Source organism: Embiotoca jacksoni, unplaced genomic scaffold (assembly GCF_022577435.1).
Source record: "Embiotoca jacksoni isolate LCO1_2020_lvr unplaced genomic scaffold, fEmbJac1.0.p SCAF_50, whole genome shotgun sequence".
In the NCBI taxonomy this organism is placed as follows: Eukaryota; Metazoa; Chordata; class Actinopteri; family Embiotocidae; genus Embiotoca; species Embiotoca jacksoni.
Window position 1 is genome coordinate 2325317 of NW_027185404.1, and position 18436 is coordinate 2343752.

Consider the following 18436-nt stretch of genomic DNA (forward strand, 5'->3'; position numbering starts at 1 on the left):
GAGTTATGTACTGGATGAATGTTCATGGACCACAACACATGTTTTTTTTACTGCTGACCCAGACTTTGGTGTATACAATACATCCGGTTCACAGAACTTGTAGCATGTATGGAGACTTACTGTAGTCATCTTCTAAATCATAGAGCTGCATGGCCGAGCCCCGAGGCCTGCTGCCTCACATGATCATCTTCATTAGGAAAAGGACTTCTTGAGAAGGTCCTTGCTCATCATCTACAGTTTCATATCTTTTTTCTGTGTATGAACTGCAGCTTTGTCTATTCTTTCTTCGTCTTTCTCTCTCCGTGAATGTGTGTCCATGCTTCTGCCTCTCAGTATATTTTCAGCTGTTCTACTTCTGTCCATCTTTTTCGGTCTGTTTTTCGTGGATTTCCTCACCGGCTGAATCACTCTTTCTTCCTCCCTGTTACTGTACCCACAGCTATAGTCAACCTTTACGAGGTGGGTCCAGCCTGTCAGCTGCGAGCTACCGCAGTTGGATCATATGAAAGACACACACACACACACACACACACACACACACACACACACACACACACACACACATACACTTAGGCATATAGGCTTCTATATTCTGTAAAACCACACACACACATAAATACGGGCTTCCAGTGCAGAGAGTTAAATAGGCCCAGAGTGAGAGCAGGCTTTCCGTAGGCCGGGTCTGTTTCCAGTCAAACCTGCCTGTGTCCTTCCTGAGCCCCCGGGCTCCTGCGGCGGCGTTGCCCCGGGCCGCTAGGTCGCAGCTCTGCAGGGGAACAGCAGCGCAGTGCATGTGTGTCAGAGAGGTGTGTGTGTGTGCGTGTGTGTGTGTGTGTGTGTGTGTGTGTGTGTGTGTGTGAACAGGAAGGTGTGTGGCTTCAGTTCACTGTCCTACAGGTCATTCAACATGGATACAAATGTTCGTGAGGATGCATGTACTCACACATTAAAACATCATATGCTGCACACGCTGTTCCCTGCACCCACCCACACACAGCTGACTCCCTGTTCAGTGGTGTCAGCAGCTCCAGCTCTCTCTCTCTCACACACACACACACACACACACACACACACACACACACACACACACACACACACACACACACGCACGCACACACACACCGTCAGAGACACTGACACACACACCAGTAGAACACCTGTCGGGCTGCATGGCTCGCTCCAGGACACCTTCGAGTCATGAGCTCATCGGAAAAGCAATTAAAGGCGGTGTAGGTCCCACACGCTGGCGTAATGTTTTGTTTTGCTACTTGGCTTCGAAATTAACCAAACCTGTCAGAAGTCATCTGGCTGACGCGGGCTGGGCGATATTTATTTATTTTCTGTTGGAGAAGCTGGACGCGCGGTCCCTGCACTGCCTCTCGTCCAACAATGAAGCGATTCTGAGGGGGCGATTAGCTGGCGGGGATGTGGATCCTCCCCCCCTCCGTCTACCTGGGGGAGGTGGTGGAGCACCTCCCACCTCTCCCTGCCTGTCTGTTACTCTGATGTTGGGGTCGTGGCCCTGTAGTTGAGAGGTTGCGCCCTCTGTAACCCCAATCAGGGCTTTGGTGTCTACTGTGGGACTTGGTGTTGAACTTGCTTTGACCTAACCGCTCCCCGTTTATTGAATTTCATGGTTGCAGTTACTGAACAAAAGCAGATTTTGCATTCAGAAATGTCGATGTATAAACTATGCAACCTGATAAAAAGACAGTATGAAGACAGGAAGATCTGTGTGTGATACCTCACCGGGGCCCTCCTGATGCTGCACCAGCGTGAGACATTAGAAAGCATCTCGGTGTTCTGTCGTCACAGACGTGACAACATCCTCTGACGCCGAGTCGGCTCTGTGACTTCCTCCACGGTTGTACATTTTATACAGCAAGAAGAGGCAGAAAAACGGAGCAGCATTCCTGCCTTGAACAGGTTGTATGAAAGGCTGCAGACGGGTCTGAAAGGTGAGAGGCCGTCCTCCGTCTGCAGCCTCGGGCCGTGAGCAGCCTGATGTCAGACAGCCGTAAAACAACACCAGCAGCCACATGCTCTCTTTTAACTCTACTGGTCTTTAGCCGCTCAGGAAAAAAAAACACCTTTGACATTAATAGGTCCGCTGTGGGTGAGTCAAGGTAAGTGTGTCTTCACAGATGCCTGCGTGTACACTCTGTGGTTGGATGTTCTCAGAGTCTGGCCCACTGAGCCGTTCTCCGCTGTTTTCTTGAGGAATCATTTAGGAAGTAAGAAAAACACTTTTGTTATCGTTGTCATCACTTTCTGTAATTACCCGTATACCACCCTGTTAGAAGGGAGAGAAACAACAGTTGGCCTGCCGCCGAGGTCGCCCTCCGAGCACGCCGGGCCGCCTCACGCTGCTGCACGCTTCAAAGGAGGTGTCACTCTCTGGCAGTAATGTCAACACGGGGATGAAACCAGAACACAGAGTGGATGGTGAAGCCACGTCTTCAAAGTCTCTAAAAGAGGTCAACACATATTTTAGTTGTGTGTCACTGTCAAACTGGCAGTGAGAGAGAGAGGGAGGAAAGCTTTGTTTGCTCTGGTAATCTCGGAGAGAGAGAGCTTTCTGAGTGGTGTTGTGATGTACCAACGAGGTCGTCGCTGTCATTAACAGACGCCAAACACACGACACACAGCTGCAGGGAGATTACAGCTGCTGACACCACACTGAAAACACACGTACACTTACTGCACTCAACAAAGCAGCTCCTTTCATCTGACGACACTTTTTCTGTAAATGAAAACTTGCATCTGTGAGTTTTTATTAGTGCTTCCTGTAGTGACTTGAGCACCACAGAGGATCCCAACCGTGTGAAATTCTGGTTCCTCTGTATTCTGATTTTGCCACCTAACCTTATAGAAAACGGTTTGTCATGTGATTCCCTTTCAAAAATACTTTAAGATGAAATTGCCTGCAGTGTTTTAGTTTTTTTTTTTTTTACCTCTGTAATAACTGTAATTATAATTTTAAATAAATAATTCATCTGCTGTGTTCAATGATTTATTGCGCTATGACTCATTTCTGCTGAATGTGCTGAGTCGTGCACAGTGCATCTCAGAGGCCACGACTTAGGGTCAATTTATTAAGCACATCTTCACTACTCGGCTCATTCTCAGCCTTTCAGGTCTTCTACTGCTCATGCTGAGCTGAGCTATGATGAAACCACTTGAAGTCAGGTCCCAGCACTGCAGCCACAGCCAAAGCCCATTAAGCAGCCGCACTGCGGTGGAGAAGTTCAAGCCACAGGACTGAGGTTATGATTCCTCATCAGGAGGAGGGGGAGAGAGGTGGAGGCATGACAGGGAGGGGTGGAAGAATGATTTCAGAGTAACGTGTGAAGGGAGCTGACAGAGGATTGGGGAGGGGGGGGGGGGGGGGGCAAGGAAGGATGGAAGAAATGACAGGGTGACCTGTAGGGAGAGGAGACTGTAATGGAAAGAACAAGGTCAAAAGCCAGCAAGGCCATTGTTAGGCACACATGGACATTTAGAACCATGTGTCACGAGGACTGAAGCGATGAAGCGACGGAGGACGAACTGGGGCTCCGTTTGACCTCATCTCGTGTCAATGTTTCCCATTTGCCCAGAAAGGATTGTGTACCTGCAGTGAATCATGGCTCAGGATGCAGATACTACTACTAACAAGTGTATACACTATAAAAATCCTACTGGAGAGACACATAATACAGCTTTCACACCTTATACACACACAAACATACACCTATCACAGTACGAACACGCATACGTACACACTCACACAAGTTCACAGGCTGCAAATCACTGAATGTTGTAAAAGTGGAGCAAATTAGAGCAGTTTTATTTGCGTTGTTCACAGGGAATAATGGAGGAGGGAGTAACTCCTGCCAAGCTCCAGAGCTAGTGTAACAAAAGTGTGTGTGTGTGTGTGTTTATAATTGTGCTTTGTCCATGCTTTAGAGAGACTCAAATGTTCGGCAAGGCAGCAGGCAATCAGGCTTTGTTGGAGGTGAAACACACACACATACACACATTTACACATTCACACTGAAACACACACACGGCTTTGCCTCGGGGTCTGAAACAGAAGACCGGGGTCTCGACCAAAGCTCCATTAAACTGCTAAAAGTCCTTCTAGAGCTGAAACATCCTCCTATCGTCATGCTGGGACATTCCACGGCACGCCAGAGACCCTTCGCTAATCCTGCCGGCATGGGAGTCATTATTGATAGGATCCTAATGCATTACCTCAGGGCCCGCTTATTGTTGGTAAAGATTATTATTTAAGAGTAAACCAAAACCCAAAGAAGGGCTCCAGTTTCATAGAAATTTATCAAAAGAAAATGTTATTCTTGGCTGTGTGTGATACCACTTTGAACAGCGCAATTGAAACAAACTGTGCTCCTTGCTGCTCTCCAACCAGCCAGCTCGATACCCACCGGCAGGTCATGAGCCCGACACTCCATCTGACAACATCTGCCTTAAGTCATTTATTACCACACATTGATTTCAGTGATCCGTATCAATGTACCTCCTACTTTGCAGAAATAATTGCAGCATTAAAACATTTGAGTCGGTCTGACTTCACGTCGTCTTCTCTTTAATCAGACTCTGTGAATCTCTCCATCTCCATCCCTTTGAATTGTGTTGATTACTGAACTGCTGCTTAAAGGCTTTCAAACAACTGGTCTGCAGTCATTTTCATTTTGTAAAAGTGAGACAGATGCACAATATATTCTTTCCAATCTTTTTTGTTGATGTTGTTGAAAACTTGGCTTGTATTCTCCTCGTCCTCTGAGTTGCATGATTGAATCTCTGACTTGTTGTTTTTCTGGATGTGTTTTCCAGGTGCAGTCCTGCTGGTCAGTGTTCAGGGCATAGCTGTCAACGTGGACCCAATCTTCTGCACGTGGTTATTGTATCAGCCTCACAGAGGGAGCAGCAGGCAACAGCAACAGGTACTGATCCTGCCTCAGCTTCTTATACACCATCTGTTCAGGTTGTCCTTCCATTTATTCACTCATCCGTTGGTTCAGGAATGTAGTTCTGTTGTCCTCCAGCTCCTCCTGGGGGATCCTGATATGATCTGTCCAGTGTTCACCTGTATTCAGACTCGTCTAAAAATCCTAAATCCTCCAGTGGAAGATGTCCGAGAGACAAGAGCTGGACTCCAAGCTCCTCTAAAGATGCACCGACCCACCCAGAGAGGAAACTGACTTCACTCTCTGCCTTCGCTGCTGCTGATCCAGCACCAATCTGATCATCAATCTCCTGCTCCATTCTAGTCTGACTCGTGAAAAAGACCTGACGATATTTAAACTCCATCTTTGCGTGGGGTTTTAATTTCTAACTTGCTTTTATAAAGTACATGCAGCACATGTTACTGTTGCACTCAGTCACTCAGGAGGCTGAAGTGAATGAACATGTCTGTCGTTCTTCAACCTCAGTCTCTTTCCCAGCTACCTTTTTCCATGTGCTCTGCTCCCTGTCTTCCATCCAGTCTCTCTTTATTTATTTGACAGGGTCATGGTGATGGTTATGGACATTGAATGCTGTGTGCCCACACACACACACACACGCACGCACGCACGCACGCACGCACGCACGCACGCACGCACGCACACACACACACACACACACACACACACACACACACACACACACACACACACACACACATACACACACACACACACACACACATACACACACACACACACACACACACACACACACACACATACACACACACACACACACACACACATACACACACACACACACACACACACACACACACACACACACTGCCTGTGATGTAGCACAGGTTCACCCAGTAAAGTCACATCAATATATATATTATAGTACATGAAAGTATCATATTGTAATACTTTTCATGCTTTTTTTCAACAAGTTGCTCTGTTTTATGCCTCTTGCAGTTTGAAGGTGTGTGTGTGTATCAAAGAGAGAGAGAGAGAGAGAGAGAGAGTTAATTGCACCATCTCCTAACTCTGGAGGTTGTTACTGTACGGGGGTAAACACATGTTATGAGTTGAACTGCAGCCAATGTGAAGGATACACAACACTGACTGCTGTGTCTTTGTGAGTGTGTGTGTGTGTGTGTGTGTGTGTGTGTGTGTGTGTGTGTGTGTGTGTGTGTGTGTGTGTGTGTGTGTCCGTGTGTCCGTGTGTCCGTGCATGGAAACGCTGCAGCAGACATGTGTTTCTGCGAGGCTGTGCACCTCAGCTGCCTGTCAGGGCCACTTCTCAAGGCCTGGCTGGTTTAGACGAGGCCGTCAGCTGAAGGCCAGTCGACGGCATGTGAAGGACAGAGGAGAGGAGACGGAGCGGTTTGGGTCAGAATGGCAGGAAATGCTGAAAGATGAAGAAAACAGGACATGGGAGGGGATAGTTGGAGGTATGGACAGGAGGAGTTTCTGTGACATGGAGAGCTTTTGGTGGTATAGAAAAAACAGAAGTTGATAAAAGCACAAGAAAAGTTAGTCCAACGAAGAGAGGACATTTGAAAGGACCAGAGAGAAGTGGAGGAGGCACATCATTGAGATACAGTGAACAGATAAGAAAAGAAGTGAGAAGAACCATAGAGACAAATGAAAACTCTGTGAAACAGAGAGGGGGCAGCAGAGAAAGTTAAAGCACAGGACAGTTTGGAGAAGGTGAGGAAAAGGAGAGTAAAGTGAAACCAGAGCGAGCAGGAAACAGGAAAAATCAGATAAGTAGAGAACTGACTGGGGAAATGTGTAACGAAGAGAATAAGAGGAAAAAAGAAGTTTGAGAACCAACCCCCTCCCCTCCCCCCTTCCCCCATGTGTGTGGTAGAAGGAGTTAGTTTATATTATGTCATCCACGAGGAATGAGCAATGGTCATTGGGTACGGTACCTGCTTTTAGCATGGAGCACTAAAACGTGGCCAAACACATATTTTCCATGAAGCTTAAAAACTGAAATATAACTGTTATATCATATTTTGTAACCATTTTGCATTTTTTCCACACATGAACCAAAAAAGTAGTTCCATTTTTCTCATTAAATCAGAGTAATATTTTTCAGGGTCGTCCCGATCAGGTTTTTTGGTCTAGAGGATGTGATCCAGCTGCACAGTGCTCACTTAGTGATTCAAATGAATCCAGTTTGTATGGATCACTATTGATGGCATCCAAGTTGTTCCTTTTTATTTTTATTTCGAATTTTTGTTTTTTTTTTACAAAATGACAATATTCAAGTAAACACAAAAAAAATATTTGTATCACAATTCCTCTGAATGATTTTCATGCTTCTTTTTTTTCTAAACAAAATAACCAGGTAAACAAACTAAACAATGTCTTTATAAAGAAGTGCCCTCACACATTGTAGTAATAACACACTCAAAACGATTTATAATCACGGTAACAGCTTCACAAACATTCACTAGTAAAAATTACAGCTGCCTGAATCCACTCAGTGTTTCATTAAGTGTTTTTTAGAGGAGTCGTATCAAACTCAAACTCTTGGACGCTGGTACGACCACCTCGCAAAATGCCCACAATGCATCACAAGCGGCTGCTGCGCTACTTTTGTTTTTGATTTTGAGATGGTTTCCACATTGCAAACATTTTAACTGTGCGTTTGACGCATGCCAACGTACACGTCCGTCTTCTGCCACACATTGTGCTCTTGGTTTATGACACCAGTGCAACAGTTGATGTGAAACAAAGGATCGGCCGGTGCCCGGCCCCGTACATCCCTAATATTGTTTCAAACATTCATCTGTTAAATCCTCCAACAGACTTTGTTGTGGATATATTTAGAAGTTTTTGTCTTTTTAAAGAGTATTTTTAAAATGCTCGAAGGTCTAATTTTTCAGCAGAACTGAATATTATCTTCCAGTCAAACAGGACTTGGGGCAGTAAACCTCCCAGCCGACACTACTTCGTTCGTCCTAAGTTGCAGGAACCTCAGAAGGATTTGGCGTCTTACCTCAGTCAGTAGCTTAAAATGCTAATGTAATTTGGGGCCCCATTTTTAATCTTAACCACAACCAACATTTGGGTCCCAACCTAGTCATTGAAAATGCAACAACTGCATCAGCGTGTGTGTGTGTGTGTGTGTGTGTGTGTGTGTGTGTGTTTACTCAGGCAGCAGTGTGCGTTGGCCTGCGGCCGTGTGCAGCTGCATCGTAGCCTAGTGGTGCGGCTGGCTGATGCTAATGGGGTTTCCTTATTTCAGACCAACCTTCCACTCTTCTGTCTTTCAGCCATCTCACTGCCAGCCAGGACATGTGGGTGTTTGTGTGTGTGCGCACTCCGAGTGTGTGTTTGGCCTGCATGGGAGACTGCTCAGAAAAACAGGGAGCCGTCACCGGTCCTTGTTGGTCTTGGAGGCCGGTGTTGTGTTCCACTGCATTTTTCTTTTCTCGTTCTCTCTCGGCCAGCCTCACTGTCTTACATCGCTCTGTTTATTGTGTCTCCTGATGTCTAACGGCATCTCAGGGTAATGTCGTCACAAACACACAACATTGCTCTTTTTCAAGCACTTAAAAGCAAATCTTACATTCATGTTATAATATCTATAAGACGAATCGGCATATTTCCTCTCCGTGGCGTCCTTGGTGCTCAGTCGTGCTGTGATGTCATTGCAGAATCCAGGTCCGGTTCCTTTGGCCAAGAGGCGAGAGGATGAGGTGTCGGTCGGCAGCACACCGTTGGCCAAGCAGCCCTCCAATCAGGCCTCAGACTACGCCAGCAGCCCAGTGAAAACCAAGACCGTGACAGGTAGGTTTACTAGTCTCACAATGTGTCTTGGGTAAAATTATAAAGATATCACGGTGACACTGCACATCATATAATAACATGACATTAAATCAGTGCAGCAGAAACATTTATGAACATAAAGGTAGTTGGCACCATCTCCTCTAAACTCTTCTCTCACTGGAGGCGTTCTGTAACAGCACAGATGTAGTTCACCTTGTTTCTGAGCAATGAATCCATGTTACTCTGTTGTTACGTAACATGCTGACACCTGAGCGAACCCGTTCCTCTCAGGACGCCACACATCCAGCCATGTCATCCTCTGTTTTCCTGCTCTGGTAGTATTTCTGTGGCTCTGTGGGCTCTGGATGCCGAGAATAGATGAGTGGCTTGGCTCCGTGTCGCCTCCCTTCATGCCAGCTTTCCACTTTCTGGGACCCCCCCTGTTCTGGACAAACACATTCGGTGCACAAATCCAAGCAATACGTGCATTTACCAGAGCACAAATACACATAAAGTCCACGTATATACAAACAACAGACTCCTTTGTAGTATTTCAATGGTGCTTCTTTCTGAAATATTCCAAATGGTTGTTGTCTGTAAGAAGGAAACATTTTGGACCCAAATGGACAGATTGGACCGGTCTGATGATGATGATGATGAGGAGGAGGAGGAGGAGGAGGACAGATGGAGATCAGGATCTCCACCAGGATGGGACTACTTGCGTTAGTGTCACTGCAGACTGCACCAACAGTATCTATAGGTTTTCAGGCTCATGGTTGGATGAGGAATTTAGTTACTGACAATACATCAAGAGTGCAAACTGTATTAGTCATTTGGTAAGTGTGAAGGATCTGTGCAGCCGACCTCAGGGACATTGTATGGTGATCAAAAAAAGAAATACCTGAAGCACCACGCACACACATGTATTTGTAGACCCCTACCTGGGAGGATGGCTGGAGCTGCCACTGTGTTTAGGAGCTGTCCATGATACAACACAGAGCCTGACTGACGACAGCAGCCGGTTTCATTTGATGCTCATACGGTTATTTATAAACCTAATAGCCCACCTCCCCCCTCACATGTTCCCTTATGGATATTTCATTCATGTGATCCAATGGAAGGTCTTGGTTGGTCTCATGGAACTGAATTAGTTATAGTTTTAAAAAATGAACTTTTGAAAGTTTTCCTAGTCCTACTATTTCACCGTAACAGTGTTTAAGCTCTAGAGGCTTCATTTATATAAGAGTGTGTGGGATCCACACTAAAAGTGTGTGTTTGCATTTCAGATTTATAAAACATTAAACACGCAATGTTCCCTTAATAAATCACAGTCATACCCCGTCCTCTACACGCTAATATTCAAGCATAAATGGTCAATGCAAACCTCTTCAATGTTGAAGCATGTAAATAAAAAAGACACAGAAATCAAAGTGCTGGTGGGTTTGTTGGAGGACAGAAAGCTCATGTTGTTTAGTGGCCAGAGTAGACAGCTTACAAACAAAAGAAAATGCAGCGAGTGGCAACGTGTTGCTGCTGCAGGGAATATAGTGCTTGAACAGCTGTTTGAATGTTCATGATAAAATATGTCTATATAATGATATTAGAAGTGAATGTGTGTGAGGGTCACCTCCACGCAGGTGGACACGTTCTCTTCTCCCATCAAGTTAGTTTTTAGGAATCCTGACTGCTGTGTGTGTGTGTGTGTGTGTGTGTGTGTGTGTGTGTGTGTGTGGGTGTGTGTGTGGGTGTGTGGGAGGGTGGGTGGAGGGTGGAGGGGGTACACGTCTCTTTCACCCATCCAACCGTTATAAATGAGGCCCCTGGTCCTTTAAACACTGCCACAGTTTGAGTCTCTGAGAAATATGTTTCCAACAGGAGTTTTGGATGAAGTGCTATAAACATCGCTGCATGTGTAGAACACGTTCCCATGTCCAGAGTTTTGAGAGGAAAAACGCTCCTTTGACATTTCAGTAGGCTTCTTTCCTCTGTTACTGGAAGGTCACGGCGCCGTTTCCTCCTGCTTCTCCTTCTGTTCCTCCTTTCATCCAGGCTGCACTAATAGATTTTCCATATCACTGCATCTTTGCTTACTCACATCTCAGCAGTATATTCTCTCATTAGGGGTTGTCAGTAAACAGCCACCTTGGCTCTGACTGGACACAAACTTCTGTCCGGCTGTAGTCTGTCAGCAACACTCTGACTGGAGTTCACCGGCTCTCAGTGAGACTGTCTGACTGATCCTCCATCTTTTTGTTTTCTGTCTCTGACTGATCCTCCATCTTTTTGTTTTCTGTCTGTTTTGCTGACTTTTTGTTCATTCTTCCTCTTTTTTGTCCTCTTTTTTCTTTTGTCGTCATCCTCTGCGTATTTGTCACTTTGTCATCCACCAGTTTTTTGTAAATAACTGAAAAGGAAGGATTTTAGAGTTAACCACACAGTGTTTTGGCTGTTGTGAAATGATAAGTGGACAACACATCTGGCTCTAAATTGTGTCTGTTGGAGCGTTTAGTGTTCGACATTCCTCCACTTGTATACGGCATCTCATTGTTGGGCTTCATTAGTCAGTCAGAAACATATACTGAGTTGCACTGAAGCTCTTTGTCCTCCAAACATTTCTCGTGACTACATGCCGTACCGTACGCTGTGCTCTCACTCCAGTTCTCCATGTTGTGAGTACATGAATAGCATATTTTTTGGAGATTGTTGTGGTGTTACAGGAGAAGACATAATGAAAAGCTACAAATTGTTTCTGCAAGCAATCAGAATAATACGAGGGCAGAGGCATTTAGCCCTTGTGGTTTTAATCATGGTGAAACAATAAGTCGGAGGATCTGATAGACGACAGCTCACCACTGCAGCAGGTTCTCTGCAGCTCCAGTTCCACTTTATCCTTCTTACATAATCATGTGCTCTTCCTGCAGTTAGCTGTTTTTTCTCCGTTGTGTACCGGGACTTCATGTACAATCAAAAATGTGAACTCCCCACATCTTGTTGGATTCGTGATACTTGATACACTGTAAGAGATTCATAAATTTTAATTCAGTTCCACTTCATTTATCTTCATTGTTTGTTCTTCCTGTGATTAATTTTCGGGATGATAAATGGATGTTAATTTCTAACATTCCTCAGCAGTGGCTGACCATAGCAGCGTCGATATTTGATACACAGTTGATTTGTCGACTGATCTATTTTGATATTTATTATAGTTATTTAATTCACAAATCTGTGGAAAGTATTATTTGCTGTGTCAGTTCAGGTAAAAATCCACCCAAAAGCAGAATTCACATATGTTACCTCCATAATTGTTCACAGTTGAACTGAAGTGAGAACCGTCAGGCTCCTAAATGTCTCGAGGTCATGGGAATAACACATGTTGATTCTGCTGTTGGGGTGGATTTCCCTTTAAAGCCTTCCTCCCAGTCACCTCTGGAGAAGAGCTGCTGACATCTAGCATGTTATGATTGGAGTTGGGTTCTGTAAAAATGATTTATTAATTGCTTTACCATGTGAATAAGGAGCTGGATGTTTAAACAGGAGGGAGGTGATAGGTGCCAGGGTCGGCCCTTCAATCCCGCCTGGTTAGTAGTTTGTCTGTGGTGTTTATACTTTGTTGAATGTTAGCTGGACATAAAACTGTCTTCTGCTTTTTCCTGTCAGCAGGATGCATTTAATCTCTTCAGCCGTTCAGCCATGTCGAGTCCTCTGATGGATTTCTCAGAATCTATTTGTGCCTGCTGTGTGTTTACCGTTGGGACAGCCGACGCAGCTGCTTAGCTTGGATTGAATCAATAAGCCATCATCATTTATTGAACAGTAATGTGTGAGAATGTAGCTGAGAAACAAAGTGTGTCTCCAAGCAACATTTTCATGCAAATTCATAATTGTCCTGGGAAATATTTTGTGTTGTCCTCAGAAATGAATTGAAACTCATTTTTGGAGCAGGTACACTGGCACATTGTTTTTTTTCCTTCTTGCAGCTAAATTATCATTTGGCATTTCCCTTGGATGGTCTGATGTGCTTTCTCTAACTCCAAACAAACGTTCGGATATATGACGAGCTCGACTTTAGTTGTGGGTTTTTTGCCGGCGTTTTATTTCTCAGGGGACTCTGAGGGGGTTCGTAATCACTGCAGCAGACGTCTTCAGTCATTTGTTGAGGTAAACAGAGGAGAGATGTGCAGGTTGTTTGCCAGTTGGAGTGAACACATTCACAGGGGTACGTGGGGAATAAACACATAAGACCAGCACAGCTTTAATGGGAACAGTCGGCCAACTGGGTGCTGCTGCTCAGCTGAGCGTCAGGAGAAGACATAACCAGGTTGTTAGAGGAACCGCAATTCATTTAACATACGTGTGCAACTCTAATATCGAGTCCCTGATTGGAGGGACATGGCCTCAACACTTTCAACTTTCCCTTGAGTTCCATTGTTGGAAGAGTTGAACATGTTCATTCCTCAGAAGGTTCCTGTAGAAACTGAATCAGTGGTTCAACGCTGAGGTTTTCTGCTGAATTGTGCTCCAGGTTTCATACTGTGCTGGCCCCCACAAAGTGTGTGCCAACCATGTAGTAAAGTGGTCAGTTTGAAAACATAAGTTCACAGCTTGCATGTGTAGAGTGTGGTTGTTTGAAATCCTATTATAAAATGAAATGGGCCGATGTGCTGAATCTATGGAATATACTGCGATAGAGCTGTGTTTTGTTCCGCCTGATTATAAATTGGCGGAGCCGCTCTTTTTCTGTGCCGATTGATTATCATAGTTTTCCACTGGAGCTATTGATTTCCCCACAGAAATCACCTCAGGGAATTAACAGAATAAATCATAATCCACTGAAAGAAAATCATTTTCAGAGTTTTTAGCAGTTCAAAGCCTCCTCAGAACAATTGCACTCGCTAGATGTCCCTGCTTCCAATTGGCTATTTGAACGCATGCCTGGCACTTTTATGATGTAAAGAGAGTGTTATGTTGTTTTGTTACCACATTCAGCCTAGCTACAGTTTCGTAGTAATCAAGGGGGACTTTCCTGCAGGCTTTGGGAAGGTGCCTGTTAATGTGTAGGCAAATGTACAGAGACACACAGAACCAGTTCTCTGCAGCTCATTTCCCCAGAAAGCACTGAGGGCAAGGTGATATCATAGTGTGGGGCTGCCCAGCTCCAGGCTCATAACCCAGATCCACTCAGCTCCGTTTGGCAGCAAAATATTTCACCCTCTTTCTCTTCCGTTTCTGGTTTTGGTCAGTGCACATGGTAAATGTACAGGGCACATGTTACAAGACACCGCTGACTCTCAGAACCAGCGTTGGCTGAATTGGACTGCAGCCAGCAGAGAGGTTGACTGTGAACACAGCACCTGGTAAAAGCTATTACAGTCATTCTCATGCTACTAAACATACACAGGAAGATCTGAGGTATCACGTTATTGTTTTTGTAATGATTCATACACTGTACACATATTGCACAAATACCCAACACTGAGCATTGTCCAGATGATTTTGTTCATAGTTATATTGTGTTATTTTGATCAGTTCATGAGGCTTTTTGCTACTGACTGAATAATGTGGTGGGTTAGAGCCTGAAGCTCCTGGTGTTTTAATACAATGCTGGTCATTTAACACACATCACAGCTTTGTTTGAATGTTGCTTAGTAACATCATCACAGGAGTGTTAACAGTTGTTTTTTGTGCGATTATCCTTCGACAGAAAGGCCGTGGAAAGACGACTTAGAAAACAAGTCGTTTCTCCTCAGTTTGAGGTCGGTTTCTGTCTGCCCGCACAATTACGCCACAAATTGGTTCACATAAAACTAGCTTCTAAGTATTTTCTTTATTTGTCCCTAATGAATGTTCTTGTTGGCAGCAGCACCATGTTTCTGATCAAGTCCCAAGCTTCTCATTGTTCTCTAACATCTACCAGAGTAATGATCTCACTGGCTTTTCTTTTCGATCCTAAAATTAGCCGCTGGCGCTCTGAGAGCATACTTCTTCTGCTGAGAAACCTATCCTCCTATCTGGCTGCGCTTCCTAAAGGTTGGAATGAGAACTGTTGTCTTTGTTCCTGTCTGCTTGTGGTCAGGATGATGGGATTAGATGTAATTTTCCTGTTTACTGTAAGGATCAAAAAGAGACAAAGAGAAACAGAAAGATTTGCATTGTTCATTCTGTGAACCTGCGAGGTAGGAGACAGTTTCTGCTGATGGTCACGAAAACAAGCCTGTACTGATGGCTTGTCTGTGATCTCAACTGTAGACTGTCTGCAAAAAAAAAGAGTGTGTGTGTGTGTGTGTGTGTGTGTGTGTGTGTGTGTGTGTGGGAGGGTGGGGGGGGGGGGGGGCAAAGAGGAAAGAAAGTCCAGGTTTCATGGTTGAGAGACATGTATTATGGAAAGACGTAAATTAATTTATGTTGGAGAAATAAACGGCAGAGAGAAACTAATATATATGTGCATATGCACTTTTCTAGGAGAGAGAACTGATGAGAGGACTTCAAGCAGAACCACACAGTCATACATAACTATAATCCAAACCCAAGTAGCCTGATGGAAGTCAGGCAGGTTTTTATTGGCTGCCTTGTGCTTTTCAGAAGGGGATAATATTTTCATTGTGGAGTTATTTATATAGTTTAATTTCTCTGGTAAAGTCAATAATTTATCAAGGTAATGATGGCTGGAGTGGAGAAAGAAAACAAGAAAGAGGAGGAATAATGAGATAGAAGCCCCCACCTCCCTCAGAGAAATGGTTGGAGTCTGTCGGGGACCGGACTCGCTAGATTAGAGCGTCTGTGGCCTCCATGTATTGATGAGCCCATACGAGCCTCACAGGGACGTCCAGGACAGACGGAGCGGTCTGCAGGGAACACGCGTGTCCTGATGAATCTCTTCATTCTTTCGTGAGTGATAAGGGTTTTCAGCTTTGTGGATTTTGGCTGTGGTTGAGCTTTAAGGAAGAGGAACAGAGAGGGAAGTCGGGGTTGAGTCATGGTTCATGAGGTGCAGTGTTTCAGAGTAACTAGTTACATGGAACTAGTTTCACAATGTGTACTCCTTCATTCTCGTTTTACATCTGCCACCATTTCTGCTGTTGAAATTACTGTTGAAATTACTGCAATACGCATTAATACAAACTCAACACTTCCTGTATTTGTTTCAAATTAAAAGCCCTGTAGCATTTCAGCACACAAGAAACCCTTCATTTCCTAACAAGGCTTTTATTGTGAAACACTTGCATTGCCCTGTTGTGACTGAAACCAATGACACTTTAGATTAGTAATCCAAAACAACCGTTGAAAATATAGATTAATGACTCCTGAATGTAAACATAAGAACAGTGGTTACACAAGACAGAAACAACTTGACCGTGCACGTTCCTGTTTGTTCACTCGTGGGTCACCGGAGCGCTTCACGACTCCAGCAGCACGACACTCCTGGTGATCACAAAGAGGCTTTTTTAAACTCTAATTCATAATTTAAAACAATGATTAGAAAATAAATCAAATGTAAATTACATCACTGTGATGATGTGATAATATGGTAACGTTACTTATTACATTTTTGACAGTGTGACCTGTAATCTATTACAATTCAAAAGTAACACTGAGATGTGTTAGTTTACAGACTCAGTGTTTAGTGACACCGGAACTGTGTAGAGAAGTAGCTTTACTAAATAATCTGTGTTAACACACACACACAACCACACACACACACACACACAACCACACACACACAACCACACACACACACACACACACACACACACACACACACACACACACACACACACACACACACACAACACACACACACACACACACACACACACACACACACACAACCACACACACACACACACACAACCACACACACACACACACACACAACGACACACACACACACACACACACAACCACACACACACACACACACACACACACACACACACACAACCACACACACACACACACACAACGACACACACACACACACACACAACCACACACACACACACACACACACACACACACACACACACACAACCACACACACACACACACACAACGACACACACACACACACACACAACGACACACACACACACACACACACACACACACACACACACACACACACACACACACACACACACACACACACACCGCCCTTCCTCCCCCGTCCCTGCCACTTTGTCATGGAGGCTTCAATAATGCTGAAAGTAAATTTCCCCACTGTGGGATTAATAAAGTCAAATCTATCTAACAAATGGCGTCACGTAAACATTTAAATAAACACCGACCTGCATCCAAAACAAATATGCGGGCAGGTTTTTTTAAAGAGCGCCATTGTGGCCGCTTCACGCAGCTGCAACAGAATATACAACACTTCAGCTCCCTGTAAACCATTCGTAACAGGAACATACCAGGAGGAGAGCTCTTCTGATGGTGGAGTTACTCAACCGCTCGGCGGACACGTGGATGCAGTGCAGAGCTCACCGCTCTGCTATGATGTTAGCGTGTGTGACGCTGGGTGCATCGCTGACTTTGCGTGTATTCATACGTGTTGGATTGTGAGCGTGTGCGATTCACACTCACCACACCCTCACACGTTTTACAGCCGTGTCAGTCTGCCGTGGCCCCGTCATGTTCTACATCACGAAATCAGGCAGCATCGATTACTTTCTCACCTTAAAGTCAGCGTGGTGTAATTCGCTCTGATCACATGACACATGCTCAGGACGTGGGCTTCAGAGGCCCTTTCACTTGCTGGGATATGTGATGGAGCTGTTAAAGAGGATGAATAATCACCATCAGAGCACTGGAAGGTTTATAGGGGAGCGGACTGGCAGCTCCACAAGCCAGCTGAACACGGAGAGAGACAGGGAGTAGTTGACGAGAGAACAACACGGGAGGAAAGGCGAGGGAAAGGGTGTATGGTCAGAGTTTGGCCAATAACGCATTAGCCTAATGGCCTAACAGAGGGTGAAAATGAGGACATGGCTGAGATGGCACGAGGCAGGGGGAATAACCCGTCTTTAAGAGCACTCTCAGGACTTGTTAGGCCTGGGCAGGTTTAAGAGCTTTGGGCGCTCCTGTCATATTTCTCTTTCATTTGAATTTGGACCCCTTGTGTTCTCTGTCTCTCTCCTACTCTGTCCCTGCCTGCCTCGCTCCTTCTCTCCATCCCCTCCCTGCAGAAATGGCAGGCGCCAAGTCACTATAACAAGATATGGCAGTTTCATTCCAAATAATGACCCCAGGATTAACAAACAGAGTCCTGGATTGGTATTTAAAACCAAGCAGAGAGCTCCATGCAGACTGGCCTTGCATTGTTACTGCCTATGCTCTACTTCAACACACTCTCTGATTGGCCTAACAGACTCTCTCCGGGGAGGAACTTTCACAGCCTGGCCTACCCCCAAAGTCAAATAAGACTTAAAAAAAATTGATGATCACAAATTCTCCCCGTGGTCTCTGTCAGGTCAAGGTTAGCCAGGATTAGGACAATAACCCGTTTTTAGATGGAAATTGAGGCCAGCACCGCCCTCGTGGCCTCGCCCAAAACGTAGTGATCTTAAGAAGCGATGGGCTCATCCAGAAGAAAATATTTTGAAGGTTGTGAGTTGAAGGTCGGGATAATTTAACGGTGATCGCTCTACCTGCCTTCTCTGTTGGCCCAGTTTCAGGCTCTGTGCTCACAGGTGTGTTTCTTC

General features: G+C 45.0%; 1 protein-coding gene across 1 annotated transcript in view; it reads left to right on the forward strand.

The window, feature by feature from the left end:
• Positions 1-18436, forward strand: part of LOC138211820 (intermembrane lipid transfer protein VPS13B-like) — a 322041-nt gene that overhangs the window by 115469 nt on the left and 188136 nt on the right. Inside the window, 2 exon segments of the mRNA XM_069171937.1 lie at positions 4837-4946; positions 8627-8759. Of these exon segments, the coding sequence (XP_069028038.1) occupies positions 4837-4946; positions 8627-8759 (243 nt within the window).